A 25,354-nucleotide genomic window follows, 5' to 3' on the forward strand; every position below is an offset into this window, starting at 1 on the left:
GTTTCACCAAATGCGCATCACTGATCCCCAGGATTGGCAAGACTTGGAGATCGCTGGTTTCCATAAGCCTTGAATAGGGGCCACACGTTGTTAGGTGGGGGTTTAGTTTGGGATTGGTCCACGGATGCCAGGGAGGAGAGTTTGGCCGTGGATCATGGCACACACCATTTAGCAGAACGCAAAGGTAGAGAAAAGATTGCGTGAAGCAAGGCTTGCAGTCGGACCTACCTTGTCTCCGACCTTTCCTGCTGTGTTCACCATTCCAGCATCCCTTGTCCCCTCGACCCGAAGTGATGGGTGGTTCCGTCGGGCGCTTCCAGTACCTCCCCGTTCCCTGGGTGTAAAGTGGTTGTGCCCTAAGGTCCACCTCCAGGCCACGTGGGCGCTGCGGGCCACGCTTTCCGCTCCTAGGGGAGTTTCCGCTGTAGGAGCGGAGCTTCCGGGCTGCGCCGCAGAGCGGGGTTCTTCACTGCCTGGTTCCCGCTCAGTGGTCGCGTCTCCGCCCCCTATCCACCAGGTCCGCTGCGTTCTCAGCCGGGCCCTAGGCGCCATGGCTCCCCGCGGGAGGAAGCGGAAGGCTGAGGCCGCGATGGTCGCCACGACCGAGAAGCGAGAGAAGCTGGCGAACGGCGGGGAGGGAGTGGAGGAGGCGACCATTGTTATTGAGCATTGGTGAGGGGCCTGGAGAGTAACGGGGGAGAGGGGACGGTAGCGCCGCGGGCCAGGGGCGGTTTCTAACCTCCCAGTCTCTCCCTAGCACTAGCTGACGCGTCTATGGGCGCAACGCCGCGGCCCTGAGCCAGGCGCTGCGCCTGGAGGCCCCAGAACTTCCAGTAAAGGTGAACCCAGCCAAGCCCCGGAGGGGCAGCTTCGAGGTGACGCTGCTGCGCCCGGACGGCAGCAGTGAGTGGGGACCCGGGTGTGGGGGGAGAGGGGCGTGGGTTCCGAAGAGAGGAAGCGCTGTTCTCTGAAACCGCGGCAATCTCTTGACTTCAGAGACGTGCGCGTGGGTTCGGTAGTAGTAGGATTTCGCTTCATGCTTTCCTTTCGCAGGTGCGGAGCTCTGGACTGGGATTAAGAAGGGGCCCCCGCGCAAACTCAAATTCCCTGAGCCTCAAGAGGTGGTGGAAGAGTTGAAGAAGTACCTGTCATAGTGAGATTTGGGTAGAAGTCCTCACGCTGAGGTTTGAAATGGGAAGCGGGGGGCGGGGCGGCCGTTGTTGAGGAAGAGAAGGGATTGATCTTGGTGTGGCTACAAGTACTCACCTGGCGTGGGTAGCTCTCCCCTGCAATCCCAGCACTCTGGGAGGTCGATGTGGAAGTGGATGACCAACATAGGGAGACCCTGTCTATTTGAAAAAATATATATATATATATATATATATTTTTTTTGAGATGGAGTAGTCTCATTCTGTCGCCCACGCTGGAGTGCAGTGGTGTGATCTTGGCTCACCACAAAGTCTGCCTCCCGTGTTCAAGCGATTCTCCTGCCTCGGCCTCCTGAGTAGCTGAGGAGATTACAGGCGCTCATCACCACACCTGGCGAAGTTTTGTACTATAGTAGAGATGGGGTCACGTTGGTCAGGCTGGTCTCGAACTCCTGACCTCGTGATCTGTCCACCTCGGTCCCCCAAAGTGCTGGGATTACAGGCGCGAGCCACTGTGACCGGCACATACTGTTTTATAGCTAGTGTGCCCTAAGTGCAATGTTATGTCCTTTGGAAGATGTAGTTGACTGTTGCCCAGGGGGGTATGGACAAGTTTTCCATTTGGAATTTTATTCATGTTACTTCATTTATGCTTATCCCTCCACTCTGTTTCCTGCTAGGGTGTTCTGTTACTGCCCCATGTGTTAACACTGCACTACAATTCCATCACACTAGGTTACAAATATTTTGACCTTGTCTTTGTTCTAGCGCTTCATAACAGTGCTTTGGCATGTTGTTCTGCACTTGTTGAGTGAGATTGGGAGGAAGGATGCAGTCCTTGAGCTCCAGGTTTGTGAGTTCAAGGGTTAGGGAACATAAGATTCCCTGGATCCTTTCTCTAACCTTATTTCCCTTCTTGTTTCTGCAGCTTTGTGTCCCTGGTGATATTGGAACATTAATGATGGAACATGGCCAAACTTCAGTCATGTGCCTGAAGCCATGGTTTCTTCCCTGCCAGAAATGAAGGTTCAGTTGTGAGACAACCCTCTAGTAAGGCATTGCTAAAGTCACTGGATTTGGTTTAATAAAAGTTGAAATAAAGTATTTGAGTAATAGCGTAAAATTTAATCTTATGGTAAGGGATGGACAAAGCCAGCCTTGTGGCGTTGGTAGTCCTCGTGTTTTTCACAGCCCAGAATAGCCATGTGGCTGGGAACTTTAAAAAAAAAAAAATTCTTTAACAGCCAGAGTCTCACTTTGGCACCCAGGCTGGAGGGTAATGGTGCACTCTTGGCTCACTGTAACCTCTGCCTCCCACATTTAAGCCATACTCCTGCCTCAGTCTTCTGAGTAGCTGGGATTATAGGTGCATACCACCACACCTGGCTAATATTTTTTTGTATTTTTAGTAGAGGTGGAGTTTCACCATGTTGGCCAGACTGGTCTAAACTGACCTCAAGTGATACACTTGCCTTGACCTCCCAAAGTGCTGGGGTTACAGGCATGAGCCACTGCACCTGGCCTGACCTGGAACTTTTAGGGTCTCTAGTAAAACATGAGAAATACTTGTAAAAATTATGGAAGCAATTTATTTTTTTAAAAAGCAACTATATTTTTTTCAACTTACTTTTTGGAAGTAATGATGAAGTACATCTTCTTGGCCCCTGCAGAGGTTTTAGCTAGACTTCTCAATACTGGCAGTGAATAAACCCCATGTTAGGTGCTGGACAGTATCCATCACTTCCACCCACTTAGTATTCCACCCAACACTGCTTCACACCTTCCTCTGGAACATTTTCTTACACAGTACCCCACCACAGAGGGTGTTCTTTCTCAGCTTTTCCTAAATTGACTAGATGCCTTATGACCTGAGAGACCTGGCCTTGGCTCTTACCTATGACCTACTGGAATTGGGGAGCATGCAGTTTCAGTTGTCACTAACTGGAAAACAGATTACAAAGAAGAAGGTTCAAATTCATAGTTTTCTATCTACTGTACCCTTGGCTTCTCCCTGGCTCACCAGGCTTAGGGAGGGGAGGAAGGGACCTACAAAGAGCCAGGGGTACATCTGCCTCTTATGCCAAGAGGACAAGGTATGTGCCAGCTTCTCTGCCAGTAAGTGTTTTGCTAGCTAACCCTTCCCACCCTCCCAGTGCCCCTAACCTGCCCCCTCCCCCCTCCACTATGTTAGTATATCTACCTCTGTTTCTGACTCTGAGGAAGGGTCAGGCCATACAGAGGGAACACTAGTGGGTACCAGCTTCCCCTCTGCTGTCCAGTCCACCACATCAATCTCTTCCTCTTCAGAGCTGGCAGGAAGTGAGCCTAGTAGTTTATAGTGACTGGATACCTCTTTGCCTGCCTTGGGAGAAGGGTACAATAACTCATCTGTAGTCAGGGAGACTTCCAGTCCAGTCTCCACCCAGTTTGAGCAGGGAGGTGAGAGGTCCCCATTAGACCTCTGGGGAGGGTCAAGGGAGCTGACATGGTTAAGTTTGTCTTCCTGACCATCCAGTGGTGGGGAGCTAGTAATTTCAAGGTCTGGTGTCCAAGGGCTTCCTACCGAAAGCACCTCTCCACTCACCTCAGAGGGCATGACAAGGGAGCTAAGGAGCTCTGTTGGCTCTTTGTTCTCACCAGTAGGTTCCTTTTCCAATTCTGTGAGCTCCCTGGACCAGAGATCCATGTCTGGTAAACACCATTCTTCCCCTTCAATCCAGTTCTTTCCTGTTTCTGTCAGATGGTAGGTAGGGGTTCTGCAGCCCTCAGCCCTGGGACTCTCCAGAGACCCTCCAGGTGGTTCAATGTTTGAGCCACAGAGCATGAAGTCCAGGATGTCCTCCAGCTCACTGGTGGCAGCAGCACTTGTGATTCGGTACTCCTCAGCCTCACAGGGCTGCTCCAGCAGGCCTGTGTCAAATGCATAGGGCTCTCTGCAGTCAATAGCCAACATAGGGTCCTTCTTTACCAGTTCTGGACTGGACCCAAACTCTGACTTCACCACTGGATGGTCTGGGGACTCACTAGCAGAGACCAGAATGTCTTGTATCTTAGAGCATACGGGGGAGTCCTGACACAGTTCTGTTCTAGTAGATGACATTTCCTGCTCATTACCAGAGGATTGCTGAGTTCCTGAAGGCTCTTTGAAGACTCCTCCGGGATCTGGGATCTGGGGACTATCTTGAGAGTTTTTGAGGGGAGGCTCTTGCACCACTTCCCAGCAAGTCCCATTGACAATCTTCCTAAGTTTAACTCTCCCAACCTGCCCTTCCTCTGCAGACTCTGAATTAGGTGCCCTGACATCAGGGCTACGCTTCTTGCTCCCACCTGTCTTTCCAAGACTGGATGGGCTTGGGATGCTCTTTAGAGGACTAGCTCTCCCTGCTTTTGGCTTGTTCTCTGGTGCTTCTTTACTTACACTCCTCTGCCGCCAAAGACGCCGGCCAGGGGTTGCAGGCACTGCGCTAGATCCACTTAAAATGCTGGAAGGCTTTGATGTACAGATATCAGGCAATGGCTTTGAGCGACTTAGCCTGATCTTTCTGGGCAACAGGTGTCTGTCCACAGAGGGGTACAAGCTGGGTGGGGAGAGCACTGTAGGATTAAGGGCAGTGTCATTTTTGCTCTCTCTAGGCCCTTGACTGTGGCTTGATGGCGAAGAGCTTGCTTCTTGCGGAGCTGGGCAGGCTTTGGCCTTCCTCTTGAAAATAGTGCCAGACAAATTGTCTGAATTCTGTCGGTTGTTCTCCTGGGGCTCCTCTTCTTTCCCCAAAGACTTCAATCTTACTGCCCCAAGAGGACAAAGAGTCTGAGTAGCAGGCAGTGCCGTCTGAGAATGGTGGCTGGGTGTCACCACTCTAGCTGAGATTGGTGCAACACTTGTTGGTTGTAAGCACTCTCGGTTGAGTCTTCGGCCCTGTGGGGCCTTAACTAACTTTCCACCCTCTAGCTGAAGGGATTCCAGCTCAGACACACGGAGCTGACGGGCAGCAGATAGCACATCCTGGGCTTCTTCTTGAGATACTTCCATTTTTGAGGTATACAGGAAGTCCACCAGCTTCCTAAGTGTCCTGATCTTCAGGCCACCCAGCTCCAGCACCACCTTCTGATTCTGAGTGGGCCTCTCCCGCTTCAGGCGCTCTGTGAAGAAGGGGCTACAAGCCGACAGGATGCAGCAGTGAGCTGGAACTGCCTCACCTGAAGGGAAACCCAAATACTTTTGTTATCTAATGTAGACTGGCATGTTCATGGGCTAAGCATAGACATTACTAAAATGTACTGTCCCTTCTCTTATTTTCCTTCCATGGGACTTCAAGCAAAATAAAAAATTTTTTCTTCTGCCTGTCTGGAACCTTCTGCCATTACCTTTTGCCTAGCTAACTTGTTTCCTTTGGAAAGCCTTCCCCTGGGGCTGAGTGCAGTGCCATGTGCTTGTAATCCCAGCTACTAGGGAGGCTGAGGCAGGAGGATTGCTTGAGTCCAGTACTTTATGTGAGACTAGCCTGGGTAACACAGTGAGACCCCGTCTCAAAAAAAAAAAGGCCTTCCTCCACCCCACCACAAGTCTGAGTTAGGCACTCCTGGGCAGAGGTACTCTGTAGCTATCATGGCTCTTACCTATCTGTATTGGAATTATCCCTCTCCTTCACTAGGCTGTAACTGTGAGGACAGCGGCCATGTCTGTCTTTCTCACTGAGATATATTCAGTGCCTGACACAGTATCATAAGCGCTTTGGAGGTAGACAATCAGGGTTCAATTCTCTGCTGAGCTGGTAAGCAGTGGTCTGGGTTCTGAGCTAGAACTTCTACCAGGGTTAAGAGCCAGTGCCCATTAAATACCTCATTTTATGGGCACTTCCCAGGCGATCTCAATTCATTTCTCCCATGCCTTTAATTACACAAGGCTTGCTGATGATTCCCAGATCCATACCTCTGCCTAGATCTCTTTCTTGAGGGAGTAAATATACCACAGCTGGCATGTCTACATATATGCCTCCCAAGCACCTTCAATGGAACTTTTCCAGAAAATGAACTTATCATTTCCCCACCCCAAAAAACCTCTCCCATTTTCTACTTCAAAGTAAGGCATCATATTCACCCAGTTTTCACCATAAGTCATTTTTAATTTTCCATCCCTTAACCATCACATCTAATTAAATATCAGGGTTTTTTTTTTTTTTTGAAAGGGTATCACTGTCAGTCAGGCTGGAGCATAGTGACAAAATCACAGCTCACTACAATCTCAGCCTCCTAGGTGATTATCCTACCTCAGCCTCCTGAGTAGCTGCAACTACAGGCATATACCACCACAGGTGGCTGTTTATATTTTCAGTAGAGACAGGGTTTTGCCATATCGCCCAGGCTGGTCTCAAACTCCTAAGCTAAAAACAATCTACCTGCCTTGGCCCTCCGCCAAAGTGCTGGGATTGCAACTGCACCTGGGTATTTTTATTTTTTAGAGACAAGGTCTCACTACATTGCCTAGGCTGGTCTTCAACTTGCCTTAAGTGATCCCCCTGCCTTGGTTTCCCAAAGTGCTGAGATTATATGCATGAGCAACTGTGCCCAGCTTCCAATTAAATATCAGGTATTTTTTTAAAGCTAATATTTGTTGAGTCCTTATTATGTGTCATCAGGCATCGTTCTAATTGTTTTACCAATATTTATTTAATCTTCACTGTAACCCTGTAAAGTAGCTACTGTTGTTATAATTGAGTCAACTGCAGCACAGTTAAGAAACATGCCTACAATTTCAAAGCAGCAGGGACAAAATTTGAATTCAAGGCCGGGTGCAATGGCTCATACCCGTAATCCTAGCACTTTGGGAGGCTGAGGCAGGAGGATCACTTGAGCGCAGGAGTTCAAGACTAACATGGGAAACGTACTGAGACCTTGTCTCTTAAAAAGAAAAAACAAAAGAATTTGAGCCAGAGAGTCTGGCTACAGAGTCTATGCCCTTAACCACTTCACCAACTTTTGTAAATTCTCTTTGATAGCTCATATTTTTCTCTTCTCAGTGCCTCAGTTCAGGCCACCATCCCCTCTCCTGGATTATGAAATACTTGCCTACCTAGGTGCAGGAAACAATAATGGCTGAATGTTGTTTCTAAAGGAGGTATCAGATCATAACCTCCTGCAGAAAACTGTTCAATACGTTTCCCAGTGTCCTGAAAAAAATACCTACTTCCTTTGCATGACACATCAGACCTAACGTGTTTGCTAATTTCTCTATTCTTCTCTGTTCAACACACCTCTTATAGTCTGTGCTCTAGTAATAATGAACAAACCGGTGGTCACATCTCTGAACCTGTGTACATGCTGCTCTCTGCCAGGAAAAATATTTCCCTGCTTCCTCCCACTTGTTTGTCCTTCAGATCTCACCTAAGGGTTATTCCAAGAAAACTTCCCTAACCCTTGTCCTCCAGTCTTCTCAAGTCTGTGAAGGATGTTCCTCTTTTTGACTCCTAAGTCTGCCTATACTTACCCAATTATATATTTTTTATTTATTTTTTGACTCCCGCGCAATTATATTTTAAATATATCACACAGTTACTTGAATGCAATGGATATTTGAATGTGTGTCTCCCCCTTATAAGATTTCCTTAAGAAGAGGAACTTTCATATGACCACCCTAGCACAGTGTTTAGCATACAACAGGCATTTGATACTTTTTAAAATTTATTTGGAATTAAATAGTCAATCTCAGCTCTGCACTTAATAAGAGAAGCAACAGGCAAGTCACTTAACTAGTCCTCAACTCACTTATCTGTAGAACTGGAACCATATAGCTATGACTTTTCTTTTCTTTTTTGCCCACCTGCAACTATCTTGATTGAGTTAATAGCTATGACTTTTCTTACAAGGCTGTTAGAATCAAATGAGACACTATATTGTATGTATTCCACAAGCTGTAGAGTGCTATACAATACTGGTGATCACAATCCTTTTTTATAAATGAAGAAATTGAGCCCCAGAGAGAGGAAGTTACCTGCCCATTTGACAGTTACTAACTGTCTCTGAGTCTTGGGCCTTGTACATTATATATCAGGATCTACTTAGTAAACTGTGACTCCTAATCTAGGGCCTTGAACATTATATATTAGGGTCTACTTCATGCTGAATTAACATTTCCAGTGTGAAGTAAAGGGGTGGAAATAAGCTATACATTTTTGGTTCCAGGATCAAACAATAAAAATCATCAGTCTGAAGATTTAAAAAATTAATACCTTGACAAGAAAATGGGAAAATGAGGCCAGATGTGGTAGCTCACGCTTGTAATCCCAGCACTTTGGGAAGCTGAAATGGGTGGATCACTTGAGGCCAGGAGTTTGAGACCAGCCTGACCATCATGGTAAAACCTCATCTCTACTAAAAATACAAAAATTAGCTGGGCATAGTGGTGCACGCCTGTAATCTAGCTACTCAGAAGGCTGAGGCATGAGAATCACTTGAACCTGGGAGACAGAGGTTGCAGGAAACTGTGATTGTGTCCCGCACTCCTGCCTGGGCAAGACAGTAAGACTCTCAGAAAAAAAAGGAAAAAAGAAAACAGAATAGTATCATCTAACACATATTGTGGTAAGTGTATTAAAACTTACCACAATATGTAAGTTATGTATTAAAAGTAGTGTTCTAAGTACTTAACATGTTAATCTTCACAACCATCCCATTAGAATATGCTCCATGTTATATAGATCTTATCTGCTTATAAAACTTTACAATTAGATTCATTATTTAAGAGAAGTACAGTCACAATTTCACGCTTGAAAACCGTAGTAATTGTCCTAGAAACAAACAGCCCTTTACCAAATAGTTTACAGTGGTCAAAGGCAGTAACGTTTTGCTGATTCTGTCCTTTACCCTCTGGCCCTGAACTCATTTTATCTTAGTCTATGGTGAGTTTTCAGATGAATTCCCACCAGTCTCTTACCTTCTGCCTGCAGAAGGACATCACAGAACACACCACTCTGCTGCTGGTTATGAAGCTGCAGAAAAGCTAACCTGAGGAACCGAGGGTTCCTGTATAGGATTTTGGGACTGGCAGGAGAGTACATGTTGGCAGACTCTTAACCTTCTAGGTTTTCACAAGTCAGACTCCTGTAGGTGAGATAAGACATTTCAGAGGCACGGTTATATGTAATTTGTTTTTTGTCTTTTAAATGGCAGGGGAAATTTGAAAGTAAGAGAAAATGGTATCTATTATAATATAGTTGAGGAAACCAGCCCAGAAATTGTGCCAAGGATATCTCAAGAAAGAACATTATCAGAGTGGTTACATGTGGGAGCTCAGAGATAAACCTAGGCTTGGGTCTTGGCTCTATTTATTAGCCTGGCTGTATAATCTCACACAGGTGACCTAATTTCTCTTGAGTCTCACTTTCCTATCCATGAAATGGGAATAATAGTACTTACCTTGTAGGGTTGTTAAACAATAAATGAGTCAATGAAGGTAAAATTGCTTAGCACAGTAAGTGCCTGGCACAAAATAACTACCATGTCCTAAATGGTACAGCTATTATTATCCTTCAGGCTTCCTCATTTCCATTACCACTGAGACTCAACTGCTACAATGCTGACTACTCGTATTCTTCCTGAGCACCACATCCCAGCTCCATGGGTATCATCTTCAATTTAACACTTTTAAGGAAACAATAGTGGGTATAAAATCATGTCTAATAAGTTGTATGCACCTTCTTCTTTTCTCTGAGCTCACTCTATCACACCAGCAGAGGGTGCACAATAAAGAAGGGAAGCCTCTGACTCTGCCAGAAGGTCTCTCACAGAACCACGGCTGGGTGTACTTGACCAAAGCGAGCCTGACTGACCCTCGCAGTAGGCAAAGAATTTGGCCTTTAGGTTTGTATAGTTAATTACCAGGCTACCAATGGAGCAAGGAGAGTTAAGCATTTTCCCCCTTCCAAAACAAACTGAGTATTCTGACTTAAGGCTTATGTCCAGCTTTTTTTTTGAGACGGAGTTTCGCTCCTTACCCAGGCTGGAGTGCAATGGTGCAATCTCAGCTCACCGCAACCTCCACCTCCTGGGTTCAGGCAATTCTCCTGCCTCAGCCTCCTGAGTAGCTGGGATTACAGGCACGCGCCACCATGCCCAGCTAATTTTTTGTATTCTTAGTAGAAACGGTTTCACCATGTTGACCAGGATGGTCTCGATCTCTTGACGTCATGATCCACCCGCCTCGGCCTCCCAAAGTGCTGAGATTACAGGCTTGAGCCACCGCGCCCGGCCCATGTCCAGCTTTTTAGCACCGAAACCCCCACACTCACTGCACAGCTGTGTTCCTTTCCTGGAATGCCGTTTTCTATCAGGTGGCACTGAGGGTCCGAACAATTCACGTCAAAACTATCAGGAAAGAAGAGTGAAAAGGTAAATTAAGACAAGACAGCCTCCGGCTTGGCGCGGTGGCTCATGCCTGTAATCCCAGCACTTTGAGAGGCCGAGGCGGACGGATAACCTGAGGTTAGGAGTTTGAGACCAGCCTGGCCAACGTGGTGAAACCCCATCTCTACAAAAACGCAAAAATCAGCCCGACATGGTGGCACGCGCCTGTAATCGCAGCTATTCAGGCGGCTGAGGCAGGAGAATCGCTTGAACCTGGAAGGCGGAGGTTGCAGTGAGCCGAGATAGAACCATTGCACTCCAGCCTGAGACTCTCACTCTCACACACACTCCCTCTCGCTCGCTCTTTCACACACACACACACACACACACACACACACACACACACACTGTATACAGGCTCAATTCCAGAAGACAGATGTGGATGAAAAAGAGAAGGCAGGCTCAATCAATCCCCATCCCAGTAAGAGAGATGGGGATGGAGGATGGCAGCTCTTGCAAGGGCCCTGGGGAAGCTTCCCATCCACGAGCGCCCGGCCTTGCCCCGAGACCCAACCTGGAATAGCTTTGCAGTCCTTTGCTCCTGTTGTCCGCCCTGTGCTTGTCCTCTGTCCAGTCTGCTTTGCTTCCTCAGTGTCCAAGCTTGAGTCCAAAGGCTGAGCAAAGAAGCACAGGTGGGCCAGTAGCTGAGTGCTTCACCTCCCTGTCCAGAAGCAAGGGAATCGGTGTTGGCGGAGAAAACAGGACTTCAGGCAGAGCCCTGCACAGCGGGGTGCCCCGCACGCTTGGACGCCCTGGCCCAACTCCTTTGAAGAAAGACTTCTAGGCGCGAGGGATTCTGGGAATGCAGTGTGGGGATCCCGGAGGCCCAAATTCAGGACTTCCCGTTACGGCCACCTCCGACAGCACCGGCTTTGCAGGCGGCCCTTGGCGCTCTTGTATCTCTGCGGGCTCCGCACCCACATGCACCGAGTGGTGGTGATAGCGAGGGTTGTGGGGCCAAGCGGCCAGCGGCACACACCTCGTGCCACCACCCTCGCTCCCGGCGCGTCGCTGAGCCCGACGCCCCTCCTCCTCCCGAGCCCTCGGGCCTACGTCCCCCGGAATACGTCATCCCCATTGGCCGAAGGCTTCGGGGAGAACCAATCAGAGCAGAAGGAGCGCTTTGGGCGGGAGTCTAACTCTCGAGGGACTTGAGGGCTGAGGGAAGATGGCTGGGCTGCAAGAGGCGGGGGGAAAGGCCCGCCGGGGAGGAATTCTTGTGGAAGCCGTCGTCTCCCTCAGCACTCGATGAAGACACACCGAAAAAGAGGGTAGGGATGCTGTAGCAAAGCAGGCACCAATGCGGTTACAGGGCATGTCTGTCTTCCCCTTGAAGAGGCAGCAGATGGCCTTGGCCCTGCTGGGAACCCTCCAGGCTTCGTGGAGGAAGTCTCTGGATGGCTTTGCTAACACCGGATCTCCCACTTCGCTAACCTAGCTATCTCCTATAACTGGAGATGTTCTGGAATAAGGTCCTTGGGCAGTATCTGAATTCAGTTTCTTCACCCCCAAATCTTGGAGAACTAGTGACCCAGGGGTTTTGCAGAAATTCCCCCCGGAATGATCTGCATTATCCTTACAGAGACGATTTTTTAAAAAATAATCTCCATTATCATTACAGAGACGATTAAAAAAATGCATTAGGCTGGCGTGGTGGCTGACGCCTGTAATCCCAACATTTTGAGAGGCGGAGGCGGGTGGATCGCCAGGTCAGGAGTTAAAGACCAGCCTGGCCAACATAGTGAAACCCCATCTCTACTAAAAATACAAAAAATTAGCCAGGCCTGGTGGCTTGCGCCTGTAAGCCAAGCTACTTGGGAGGCTGAGGCAGGAGAATCGTTTGAACCTGGGAGGCGGAGGTTGCAGTGAGCTGAGATCGCACCACTGCACTCCAGCCTGGGCAACAGAGCGAGACTCAGTCTCAGGAAAAAACAACAACAACAGTTAATTAATATTGCCCAGGCTGTGGTGCGATCTCAGCTCACTGCAGCCTCGACCTCTGGAGCTCCAGCAATCCTTCCATCTCAGCCTTCTGAATAGCTGGGACTACAAGTGAGTGCCACCACGTCTGGCTGATTTTCTTTCTTTCTTTATTCTTTCCTTTTAATTTTTTGATGGAGTTTGGCTCTTGTCACCCAGGCTGGAGTGTAGTGGTACCATCTCTGCTCGCTGCAACTTCCACCTCCGTGTTCGAGTGATCCTCCTGCTTCAGCCTCTCAAGTAACTGGTATTACAGGCGCCTGCCACCATACCCAGCTAATTTTTGTATTTTTAGTAGAGATGGGGTTTCACCATGTTGGCCAGGCTGGTCACAAACTCCTGACCTCAGGTGATCAACCCACCTTGGCCTCCCAAAGTGCTGGGATTAGAGGCGTGAGCCACCGTGCTCAGACTGATATTCTTTTTATTCTTCTTTTTTCCTCCCCTCCCTCCTTCCCTTCTCCTTCCTTCCTTCCTTCTTCCCTTCCTCACCCCCTCCTTTCTCTTATTCTCTTTTTTCTTTCCTTCCTTCCCTCCTTCCTTCCTTCCTCTTTTTCTTCTTTCTCTCTGCCTCTTTTCTTTCCTTTTTTCTTCTTTCCTTTTTCTTTCTCTCCTTTCTCTCTCTCTTTTTCTTTCTCTCCCCTTCTTTCTCTTTCTCTCTTTCTTTCTCATTCTCTCTTTCTGTTTCTTCTTTTCTTTTTTAAAATAGAGATAGGGTATCCCTATGTTGCCCAGGCTGGCCTCAAACTCCTGGGCTCAATTGATCCTCCCACCTCATTCTCCCAAAGTACTGGGATTACAGGCATGAGCTACTGAGCCTGGCCCAATTTATTTAGCCCAGTTTCTGACTGGAGTTAGCTGTTTTCAGGGATATTAAAAATTAAATTAGCTCAAGTTTTTTTTTTTTTTTTTTTTTTTTTTGAGACAGAGCCTTGCTCTGTTGCCCAGGCTGGTGTGCAGTGGCATGACCTTGACTCACTGTAACCTCTGGCTCCTGGGTTTAAGCAATTCTCAAGCCTCAGCCTCCCAAGAAGCTGGGATTACAGGCACTTGCCACCACGCCTGGCTAATTTTTGTATATATTTTTTAATTTTTATATTTTTAGTAGAGACACGGTTTCACCATGTTGGTCAGGCTGGTCTCAAACTCCTGACCTCAGGTGATCTGCCTGCCTCAGCTTCCCAAAGTGCTGGGATTACAGATGTGAGCCACTATGCCTGGCCTAATTATCTCAAGATTAAATGTTTACAGAGAATGCCAACCCATGGTATAATTATGGACAGCAGTTTTTTCTTTCCCCTGTGTGTGTTAGGACCTGGGCCCTGGCTTCAGTTATTGCCCTCATTAGATGCTCTGTGATGTCCAGTTCTGGACAAGAATAGCTGAATCTAAAGCCACTGGTGACAAAGTACAGTGAATTGAAATGGACCAGCTCCTGCCGAGGCCAACTGGAGGTAGAAAGGAAGAAAGATGCTAAGAGAAGGGCAATGTGCAAAGGGACAAAACGTTGAGGTCACACCAAATGTCCTTATTGATATCTAACACCCTTTCAAAAAGGATTTGAGGTTGTTGACTGAAATTGTGGTGTGGGGAATGCATTTCCAAGTCAGGTACTATTTCCCCTAGACTGAGGCTGCTGGTGTTGAGGTGGAGAAAGAAACAAGGAACAGAAAACATTTTTGGTTGATGTTGTCTGACTTTGAAGAAGAAGCAGTTTGTGAAAGGACATAAAAATTAGCAGAAGGAGGAAAGATTTTAGATGTTGGCAGCAGCAGCAACAATAGCACAACAAACACACACAAGTAAACAAGCAAAGAAAACAAAAGAGAAGGCAGAACAACCCTTGTTTATGGCATCTGTTACCATAGAATCAGGACTTGATTGGGCAGGTAGAGTAGCAGTATAGATGATTCTGTGGAGATGTAAGGTAATTATAAATGTATATATTCTCATTAATATATTGCCATCAGGATTAAATTAATTTTCAAGAAGTGGAGAGGACTTCTTATTTTTTCAATCTAACATCATTTTAGTTAAATCTTGTGTTGGTAGAATTTTTTAAGATTGGACAGGTCATGGTGGCTCATGCCTATAATCCCAGCCCTTAGGGAGGCTCAGGCAGGCAGATCACTTGAGCCCAGGAGCTCTAGACCAGCCTGGCCAACATGGCAAAACCCCGTCTCTACTAACAATAAAAAAATTAGCCAGGCATGGTGGTGAATGCCTATAATCTCAGCTACCTGGGAGAATGAGGCAGGAGAATTGCGTGAGCTCAGTAGGCAGAGGTTGCAGTGAGCTGACATCATAACACTACACTCCAGTCTGAGTGACAGAGCAAGACTCTGTCTCAAAAAAAAAAAAGAAAAAAAAAGAACTTCTAAAGGGATTGGTAAATGGCTATCATATACAGGGCTTCAAAAATGACAAACTTCGGATTGTAATATGTAACCACCAGAGGGTAGAAAGGAGTAAAAATATTTTGTTTTTCTTTTTATGGATAAGCAGTGGGTTTTTTTTCTTTTTCTTTTTATGTAACATTTGGATAGCAAGCAGAAGGGTTTTTGAAGTTGAATTTTTAAAATTTCTTCTCCTTGGCATTTATAGTTTTAGTCTATTTTATTTTACTTTATTATTTATTTATTTGTTTGTTTATTTATTTATTTTTGAGACAGAGTCTCATTCTGCCGCCCAGGCTGGAGTGCAGGCTTGATCTTGGCTTACTGCAACCTCCGCCTCCTGGGTTCAAGGAATTCTCCTATCTTATCTTCCCGAGTAGCTGGGACTACAGGTGCATGCCACCAAACCTGGCTAATTTTTGTATTTTTAGTAGAGACAGGGTTTCACCATATTGGTCAGGCTGGTATGGAACTCCTGACCTCAGTTGATCCACCTGCCTTAGCCTCCCAAAGTGCTGGGATTATAGGCATGAGCCACCTCCCCCAGGCTTATTTTATTTTTGAGACAAGATGTCACTTTGTCACCTAGGCTGGAGTGCAGTGGCACAAACACAGCTAACTGCAGCCTTGAACTCCTGGGCTTAAGCAATCCTCCTACCTCAGCCCCCCAAATTAGCTGGGACCACAGGTATGCACCACCATTCCCAGCTAATTTTTTTTTTAAGTTTTTTTTGTAGAGATGAGGGTCTTGCAGTGTTTCTTGAACTTGGCTTGTCTTGAACTCCTGGCTTTAAATGATCCTCCTGCCTTGGCCTCCAAAATGCTGGGATTACAGGCATCAGTCACTGTACCTGGCTGTTTTAGTTTATTTTAGAACTAGAATAATCATGGCACAGAACTCTGCCCTATATAATAATTTTAATATTTTAAACACACTTTTTTTCCCTGCCTTTCTTGGCTTTTTCCTAATCTTTCACCATTTTATGGTATTGTTTTTCTTTGTTTGTATGTGGTAATGTAGATGGGGACGTTAAACTTTGAGGGCTGTAAATCTGAGCATGGAGTGTAATATTCCATGTATCAAAACAAAACAAAAAAAAGAAAAAGAAAAAATACATAAAACAATCCTGTATGTGTAAAACGTATCTTCTTATCTACTGATAGAAGTCCATCTATTGATGGGTTCATGCCTGTAATTGCAGCACTTTGCGAGGCCAAGGCAATCGGATCACTTGAGGTCAGGAGTTTGAGACTAGCCTAGCCAACATGGCGAAACCCAGTCTCTCTCTACTGAATATACAAAAATTAGCCAGGTGTGGTGGTGCATGCCTGTAATTCCAGCTACTGGGGAGACACTTAAGCCCAGGAAGAGGAGGTTACAATCAACTGAGATGGTAAAAAAATAAACTGGCTGGGCGAGTTGGCTCATGCCTGTAATCCTAGCACTTCGGGAGGCTGAGGTAGGCAGATCACAAGATCAGGAGTTTAAAACCAACATGGCCAATGTAGTGAAACCCCATCTTTACTAAAAATACAAAAATTAGCTGGGCATGGTGGCATGCACCTGTAGTCCCAGCTACTTGGGAGGCTGACTGAGGCAGGAGAATTGCCTGAACCCAGGAGGTGGAGGTTGTGGTGAGCTGAGATCGCACCACTGCACTCCAGCCTGCGCAACAAAGCGAGACTCTGTCTCAAAAAAAAAAAATTAATTAACTAACTAAATAAATAAATAAACTTGTTTTGCTTTCACTCTTACCCCTCTTTAATCTATTTTTGCATAAATCTCAGACCATTTCTTTCTCTTTTTTATTTGAGATATGGTTGTGCTCTGTTATCATGGCTGCAGCCTGGAACTCCTGGGCTCAAGTAATCCTCCCGCCTTAGCCTTCTGAGTAGCTAGAACCACAGGCTCATGCCACCACACCCAGCTAATTATTTTTATTTTATTTTATAGAGATGAGGTCTTGTTGTGTTGTCCAGGCTAGGTCTTAAACTCCTGAGCTCAAGCCATCCTCCTGCCTCAGCCTCACAAGGTACTTGGATTATTGGCATAAGCTACTGCACCCAGCCAGATCTTTTAAAAATGTGATTATGTCATTCTGTTTAAAAGCCCCATAGGGCTTCTTCTACCTAAGAATAAAAATACAAACTTCATTCTCTGACCTATAGAAACCTTCATAGTCTGATTCTCACCTATTCCTCCATCCTCCTCATTTCCAGTGCTCTCTGCTGGGTCTAGTATGTTTCAGCTCCATACCTCAGGGCTTAATATATTCTTACTTACTTGGTTGCTCCTTATCATTTAGATTTCAACATTTTATTTCTTTTTTCCTTTTTCTTTTTTTCTTTCTGGAAACAAGGTCTCCCTCTGTTGCCCAGGCTGGAGTGCAGTGGTGCAATCATGGCTCACTGCAGCCTTAACTTCCCAAGGTCAATTGATCCTTCCACTTCAGCCTCCTGAGTAGCTAGGACTACAGGCACATGCCACTACATGTGTCTAAAGATTTCAATTTAAATGTCACCTCTCCAGAGAGTTTGCACCTGACATGCAGTCTGGAGCAAGCCACAAGTCATTCCCATCAATCTGTTTCAAATCTATGTAGTGGTCCATCTGACTTTTATTAATCCTCTGATTCTTTCCTATTCTCTGTGAGAACAGGAAACTTGTCTAACCTTGTTACCCTTGACATCTGGTGGAGTACCTGGCTAACAGTAGGTGCTCAAAATAATCCAAGTGGAACTAGTCTTTTTATTTTCCATTAATTGAGTGTGAACAGTTTTTCCCTGAGTCAGTGTGTATTAATGCTTGTTATACTTTATTTGGAAATAGCCATTTTAGTTTATTGATTTGTTGAGGAGACAGGGTCTTGCTGTGTCACCCAGGCTGGAATGCAATGGCATGATCACAGCCCACCACAGCCTCAATCTCTCAGGCTCAAGTGATCCTCCCACCTCAGCCTCCCAAGTAGCTGGAACCACACAGGCTTGCGCCACCACACCTGGCTAATTTTTAATTTTTTGCAGAGGTGAGTTTCCTGTTTCAGATAAATTTAAATTTTAACATCTTTTCACCAGTAAGTTATCTTTTTGATTTGTATATAATTCTTTCTTTTCTTTTCTTTTTTTTTTTTGAGATGGAGTCTCGCTCTGTTGCTCTGGCTGGAGTGCAATGGTGCAATCTCAGCTCACTGCAACCTCTGCCTCCCGGATTCAAGCGATTCTTCTGCCTCAGCCTTCTAAGTAGCTGGGATTACAGGCACGTGCCACCATGTCCAGCTAATTTTTGTATTTTTAGTAGAGACAGGGTTTCACCATGCTGGTTAGGCTGGTCTTTAACTCCTGACCTTGTGAGCTACCCACCTCAGCCTCCCAAAGTGCTGGGATTACAGGTCTGAGCCACTGTGCCCAGCCTGATTTCTATGTAATTCTATTCTATTTTATTTTATTTTATTTTTTGAGATGGAGTCTTGCTCTGTTGCCCAGATGGGAGTGAGTGGCACAATCTTGACTCACTGTAACCTCTGCCTCCTGGGTTCAAGTGATTCTCCTGCCTCAGCCTCCCAAGTAGCTGGGATTACAGGTATGTGCCACCATGCTTAACTAATTTTTTATTTTTTTGAGATGGAGTTTTGCTCTTGTTGCCTAGGCTGGAGTGCAATGGTGCAATCTCAGCTCACTGCAACCTCTGCCTCCCGGATTCAAGCGATTCTTCTGCCTCAGCCTTCTAAGTAGCTGGGATTACAGGCATGCACCACCATGCCTTGCTAATTTTGTATTTTTAGTAGAGATGGTGTTTCTCCATATTAGTCAGGCTGGTCTCAAATGCCTGACCTCAGTTGATCCTCCCCCTTGGCCTCCCAAAGTGCTAGGATTACAGGCATGAGCCGCTGTGCCCAGCACCTTCATTTTTGTATTTGTCATAGAGGTGGGGTTTCACCATGGTGGCCAGGCTGGTCTGGAACTCCTGGCCTCAAGTGATCCACCTGCCTCTGCCTCCCAAAATGCTGGGATTACAGGCGTGAGCCACCACACCTGGCTTATTTTAAATGTTCACTGATTTTAAATAGCTTGACCAGGATTATACAACTAGTAAGCCAAGAGACTTCATTCACTGATTTAGCTGTTGCTAAATATGAGATACGAGGTTGAGTTCTGGGGATAGATCATGAACAAGAAAGACACTATTCATGGAGCTTATTATTATTATTACTTTTTTGAGATAGCCTCTTGTTCTGTCACCCAGGCTGGAGTGCAATGGCGTGATCTGGGCTCACTGCAATCTCTGCTGCCTGGGTTCAAGCGATTCTCTTGCCTCAGTCTCCCGAGTAGGTGGGAACACAGGCACAGGCCACCACGTCTGGCTAATTTTTTGTATCTTTAGTAGAGAGGGAGTTTCAACATGTTGGCCAGGCTGGTTTCTAACTCCTGACCTTGTGATTTGCCCGCCTTGGCCTTCCACAGTGCTGGAATTACAGGTGGGAGCTACCGCTCCCAGCCCTTGGAGCTTATCTTCTGATGGGGGAGATAGAAATACATATACACAACTGGGGGCAGTGGCTCAGGCCTGTAATCCCAGCACTTTGGGAGGCCGAGACGAGCAGATCACATGAGGTCAGGAGTTTGAGACCAGCTGGGCCAACCTGTGGAAACTCCATCTCTACTAAAAATACAAAAAATAGCTGGGTGTGGTGGCGCATGCCTGTAATCCCAGCTACTTGGGAGGCTGAGGCAGGAGAATTGCTTGAACCTGCAGAGCAGGGGGGTGGAGACGGGGCGAAGGCTGCAGTGAGCTGAGATCATGCCACTTCACTCCAGCCTTGGAGACAGAGCAAAGACTCTGTCTCAAAAACAAAAAACAAAAAAGCCAGGCACGGTGGCTCACACCTGTAATCCCAGCACTTTGGGAGGCCGAGGTGGGTGGATCACGAGGTCAAGAGATCGAGACCATCCTGGTCAACATGGTGAAACCCAGTCTCTACTGAAATTACAAAAAATTAGCTGGGCACAGTGGCGCGTGCCTGTAATCCCAGCTACTCAGGAGGCTAAGGCAGGAGAATTGCCTGAACCCAGGAGGTGGAGGTTGGAGGTTGCGGTGAGCCGAGATCACGCCATTGCAGTCCAGCCTAGGTAACAAGAGTGAAACTCTGTATCAAAAAAAAAGAAAGAAAGAAATACATACACAAAACAAAAGAAAAAGGAAGACAAAATATTTTCAAGTTGTGAGCAGTGATGTGAAGGAAACAAGACCAATCTGTCTGTAGAAAATCATATAACATTCTATTATGTGGCTCTGATATAGGAACCAATGAATCAACAAACATTTTTATGCTGGTTGTTTTCCTTTGGAAATTATCTTTGGCTTTGAACTTGCTATGGATAACTAAAAATTATTGGAGAATAGAGGTAGAAGATGTGGTAAAATAAAAGCAGAAGATTCTTGGGTAATGGGGCTTAAAGGCTGTTCATATCTTTGTTATAATGTATTTATTTCCAGCTGTAGTTTGTTTAAAGCCCATCAAAAAAGTGCTGTAATGCCTTTTTGGTTTTCCAACCCATCTGAGGAAGTACTTTTTGGCCACTATAGACCAAATATGAGGGTGTATGAGACGAGAGACCTTATATAAAGGAGTGGATAATGACTACATCAGCACGATTAAAAAGAGCACAGTCATGCTGAGGAGTTGAATTCCAGTTTAGATAAATAAAGAAAGGTCAAATTATGGTTAATAATGTGTTACTTTAACATACTGAATGAGTAAGTGTGGTGCCTTGAAAGCAGATGAGGAGTTTGACCTCTATCTTGACCACAGTGTAAGGTAATAGAAAGAGCATGGGCTGTGAAGTCAGATTGGTGAGGGGTTAGCCTAGCCAGATGAGATCAGGCAAATTTCTTCACTTTGCTGGTCCTTGATTTCCTCATCTGTAGAATGGTAGTGGTACTATTTCTGTGGTAATGTTTTAGAAGTTTGAGGTAGTGAGCTCAAACTGCCTCTCGCATGGTAGACACTTCAGCATTGGTTGCTATTGGGGCAGGGTAGTTACTGAATAATGAAAATTATGACAATGCATTCTTAGTGAGTTTATACTATATGCCATACATTAATAACTTTTTTTTTGTTTTGAGCTGGAGTCTCGCTCTGTTGCCCAGGCTGTAGTGCAGTGACATGAGCTCAGCTCTCTGCAGCCTCTGCCTCCTGGGTTCAAGTGATTTTCCCACCTCAGCCACTTGAGTAGTTGGGACTACAGGTACGTGCCATGACGCCTGGCTAATTTTGTATTTTTAGTAGAGACGGGATTTTGCCCTGTTGGCTACGCTGGTCTGGAACTCCTGAGCTCACGTGATATGCTCACCTCAGCCTCCCAAAATGCTGGGATTACAGGGGTGAGCTATGGCGCCTGGCCCAAAGAACTTTATGTGTATTTTAATTCTTACAACAGTCTTGTGTGAGAGAGAGATGGTTATCACCATTTTACAGTTAAGAAAACTGAGACTCAGATTATTTAATTTGGGTAAGGTCACATAATAGTACCTATATTTGAGTAAGTGTGCTTACTTACATAGGTAGAGTTTGAAGCTAGGCAGTTTGTGAAAATCTATGCTCTTAAGGTTTCATATTTCTTTTTCTTTTTTTTTTCCTCCAACAGTCCTCTAAGTCTTAATTCATCATATTTCTTTTTCTTTTTTTTGAGATGGAGTCTCGCTCTGTTGCCCAGGCTGGAGTGCAATGGGGCAATCTCAGCTCACTGCAATGTCTGCCTCCTGGGTTCAAGCAATTCTTGTGCCTCAGCCTCCCAAGTAGTTGGAATTAGAGGCCCCCACCACCATGCCCAGCTAATTTTTGTATTTTTAGTAGAGATGGGGTTTTGCCATGTTGGTCAGGCTGTTTTCAAACTCCTGACCTCAGGTGATCTCTGCTTTCATAAGTGCTGGGATCACAGGCATGAGCCATGGTGTCCGGCCAAAGTTTCATATTTCTATTCTAGATTATGAAAACTTTATGAAGGCTCATTTGGCAGCAGTCTATAGGATAAATTTTAGATTTTTTTTTTTTTTGAGACAGAGTCTTGCTCTGTCACCTAGGCTGGAGTTCAGTGGCGTGATATGGGCTCACTGCAACTTCTGCCTCCTGGGTTCAAGCGATTCTCCTGCCTCAGCCTCCCGAATAGCTGGGACTACAGGCACCCACCACCACAGCCAGCTAATTTTTGTATTTTTAGTAGAGATGGGGTTTCACCATATTGGCCAGGCTGGTATCAAACTCCTGACCTTGTGATCCATCCGCCTCGGCCTCCCAAAGTGCTGGGATTACAGGCATGAGCCACTGCGCCCGGCCAAGTTTTAGATTTTTAGTAAGGAAGAACGAAATTTTTTTTTTTTAATTAAAAAAAGACAAGGTTTCACCATGTTGGTCAGGCTGGTCTTGAACTCCTGACCTCAGGTGATCTGCCCGCCTTGTGCTTGGATTACAGGCATGAGCCACCACGCCTGGCAGAAGGAAATTTTTGATTCATCATTGTCTTTTAGTAATCAGGGAATAAGCATAAATTGCTAAACTTTGTCAAGCATGTAAAAAAAAAATCTAGCCTCTGTCCATCATGGTCTTAGAGTTTAAGGACATATCAAAAATATGTCCTAATGGCCAAGTGCAGTTCACACCTGTAATCTTAGCACTTTGGGAAGCAGAGGTGGGTGGATCACCTGAGATCAGGAGTTTGAGACCAGCCTGATCAACATGGAGAAACCCCATCTCTACTAAAAATACAAAACAATTAGCTGGGCATGGTGGTGTGTGCCTGTAATCCCAGCTACTTGGGAGACTGAGGCAGGAGAATCACTTGAAGCTGGGAGGCAGAGATTGTGGTGAGCCGAGATCGAGCCATTGCACTCCAGCCTGGGTGACAAGAGCGAAACTCCATCCCCCCCCCCCAAAAAAAAAGTCTTAACTCAGAAAAATAATACCTCAATAATTCTTTATTTAGGTCAAATGTAAAAAGAGAATGTATGAACTAGATCATCTTAAGCTTGAAGTTTACAAACAAATAAAATGTTCTTGACAGGAGATTTACTTTCTTTACCTATGCTGTTATTCCCTCTAAATATATTGCTTGTTTATTGGATTTTATTTCCTCTTCCCAACAAACCCACATAATTTTGATTTGGGGACAAATTAGGAAGACAGTTACCTTCTTTAACAGCCCAGTGGATTCTGCTTCCTTCTAATTCAGAGTGTAGAGTCTAAAAACTGTTAACAAGTTTAGGCATTAAAAAAAAAATTAGCTCTAATTCATTGAATCCAAAACACTGAAACTGTGTTTACCTCAGATATCCCCTACCATCCCAGTCAACATAGAGTAGTCCTGTTTCTAGTATTTCTCTCTCCTTCCTTTCCCGTCTTCCTTTAGGGAAATGCTTTGGGGTAGAAAGCAACAAACCAAACAGCAGCAGTCAAGTAAAAGCAGCTCTTTTCTGTTTCCCCACCGGGACAGTACGGAAGAGGGAGCAAGAACCCACGATCAAAGAGAACTGAGACTTAGGCGTGCCATTCTAAAAAGCCCTTGTTCCTTGCCTCCCTTGCTTCCCCCGCCCCCCTCAGCTCTACAGTAATTCCTCAGAGATTGTACAGGCTCTCCACTTTAAATATAAATATATAAATATAAATATATGTATAAACTTCCCCGTGTCTTTCTCTCCTCCTCTTTTTTTTTTTTTTAATTTTCTATAATAAAGTTTCCTATTGGATAAGGTCAACTCCCTGATTTATGCATGGCTCCTATTGGAAGCTCACAGGGGCTGACATCACTTAGGAAAGCGAAGGGGGTAGGGTTGCCAGATCAGTTTGTCACCACCCAGGCTCCTTTGCCTTTGGCTGGGTGCAACTTCCATTTTAGGTGTTGGATCTGAGGGAGAAAAAAAAAAAGAGAGAGAGAGAGGGACAGAGAGAGAAAGAAGAGCAGGAAAGATCCTGAAAGGAGGAAGAGGTGGCGAAAAAGCAACTGCCTTGCTGGATTTGTCTTTCTCAGCACATTGGCGAAGCCTTGGGTTTCTTTCTTAAAGGACTGGTTTTTAGAACTCCACATTTGAGGTGTGTGGCTTTTAAAGAAAATGTATGTACTGATGGGAAAAGGAAGATAAGCAAGTCGAATTTTTGTCTTACGGTAACCAGAGGGAATTAAAAAACGGGAAAGAGTCTGTTATGCTGATGAGTAACTTTTAAGCAATTACTATTTTTCTTTCTACTTTCAATACTTTGGGGGGATATTTTGGTATTATATTAATTTTTTTTATTATATACAAGACCTAGAAACAAACTTGTCTAATACAGGAAGCTGAATAGATCCAGATGGGTAAGAGCACGTTTGAAAATTTTTATTTTGGTGTGTTCTTTGATTTTATGGTTTTTTTTTTTGTTTGTTTGTTTTTTCTGGATTATGCTAACGTATTTCTGTTTTCAGAGCCCAAATTAAAAGTTGTTTTTTTGGCATGTTGCATGTGGGTTGGGAAAGGAATTTGTCCGTGTCAGAACCTAGTTATACAGATGATTCTTAACATGTTTCAAACTTTTTTTTTCTTTTATCATTGTATTTGTGGAAGTGGAAAGTTGCAGGGAGGTTTGCAGCATAAATGGTATTGTTTTTCCCCCATAGAGTTTGAACGGCCCATATCGGTTTCAGCCCTTCTGTTCCTGGGTGGATCCCTCTTACTTTTCCAGGTGCGGTGGGTGGGAGCCTCATTCTCCAGTTAGATGTAGTCTCCCTGCTTTGCCTTATAAAAGAAAACAAATGGAGCAATGTTAACTGAATTGCCATCTCTTTCTTCCTCCTAAAACTACCTTTGAAAGCAAAGATTTGTGGAGGTGTTTTTGTTAAATCTGCAAATACAATAATGTTGGATTTATTTGCTTAAAGCAATAAGGAAATTCTAATCGTGCTTTTTATTTCACCTGAGTAAAGTGGCAACACACCTGAAAATATTTACAGCTTTTTGCACCCTGAAAGGGCCATGGGTGGAATAAGATTTGGTTTAGAAAAACCATTTATACAAACTTTAGTGTTTAAAATACATTTCAGAAAACAAAAGGGAAGTTTTTATTTTTAAATCAACCTGAAAGTTGTTTTTTGGAGTTGAGTTTATTGTTTAGTTAATTTACCATGAAATCTGAAATCTCTTAGAGCTGAAGGCCCATGACTGTGCTTTCATATCTTATATTTAATCTTAAGATTTGGTTTGTTTTTGCAAATATATTCTTGCAAAAGTACTGATTCTAGTTAATTATATAGCCAACTCATCAGTAGCTGAAAACTAGGGTATTCTCTTTTTGAAAATGTGAATCAGCCTGAAAATTATATTATAGCTAGAGTAGATTACTGTCCTAATTGTAACAAGATGGGCTTTAATGTGTAAGCTGCTCATTAGCTTTAAATTGGTATGTC

At 45.1% G+C, this 25,354-nt stretch overlaps 3 protein-coding genes across 47 annotated transcripts in view; 2 read left to right on the forward strand and 1 right to left on the reverse strand.

Moving 5' to 3' along the window:
• Window positions 1–190: 190 nt before the first annotated feature.
• Window positions 191–2,624, forward strand: SELENOH (selenoprotein H). Its single transcript, NM_001199901.1, is given in 4 exon segments — window positions 191–672; window positions 758–903; window positions 1,054–1,164; window positions 2,077–2,624. Coding segments are annotated over 3 exon segments (369 nt in total). The 5' UTR covers window positions 191–550; the 3' UTR covers window positions 1,155–1,164; window positions 2,077–2,624.
• BTBD18 (BTB domain containing 18) lies at window positions 2,330–9,333 on the reverse strand. The gene is made up of 2 exons (XM_017978143.5): window positions 9,079–9,333; window positions 2,330–5,345 (listed from the first exon to the last, which is right to left on the reverse strand). The coding sequence occupies exons 1-2, from the start codon at window positions 9,200–9,202 to the stop codon at window positions 3,331–3,333; spliced, it is 2,139 nt and encodes a 712-aa protein (XP_017833632.1). The 5' UTR covers window positions 9,203–9,333; the 3' UTR covers window positions 2,330–3,330.
• A 2,367-nt stretch (window positions 9,334–11,700) lies between these two features.
• The window catches only part of CTNND1 (catenin delta 1), a 69,433-nt gene continuing 55,779 nt past the window's right edge, over window positions 11,701–25,354 (forward strand). For 32 of the 45 annotated variants that reach the window (XM_078341069.1, XM_078341070.1, XM_078341073.1 and 29 more), the window contains exon 1: window positions 23,783–24,006. The gene's annotated coding sequence lies outside the window, so the exon portion shown is untranslated. Of the gene's footprint in view, window positions 11,819–23,782; window positions 24,269–25,354 lie in introns of those variants that run through there. The other 13 variants (XM_035262737.3, XM_078341078.1, XM_078341085.1 and 10 more) reach the window with 2 other exon arrangements.

The sequence above is a fragment of the Callithrix jacchus genome, chromosome 10 (assembly GCF_049354715.1).
Source record: "Callithrix jacchus isolate 240 chromosome 10, calJac240_pri, whole genome shotgun sequence".
Classification (NCBI taxonomy): Eukaryota; Metazoa; Chordata; class Mammalia; order Primates; family Cebidae; genus Callithrix; species Callithrix jacchus.

Coding starts and splice junctions, on each gene's coding strand:
- BTBD18 (XM_017978143.5), bottom strand. CDS start 9,202: ATGTACTCTCCTGCCAGTCCCAAAATCCTATACAGGAACCCTCGGTTC. Junction 5,346..9,078: donor TGTCCTTCTGCAGGCAGAAG/GTAAGAGACTGG, acceptor GTTTCCCTTCAG/GTGAGGCAGTTCCAGCTCAC.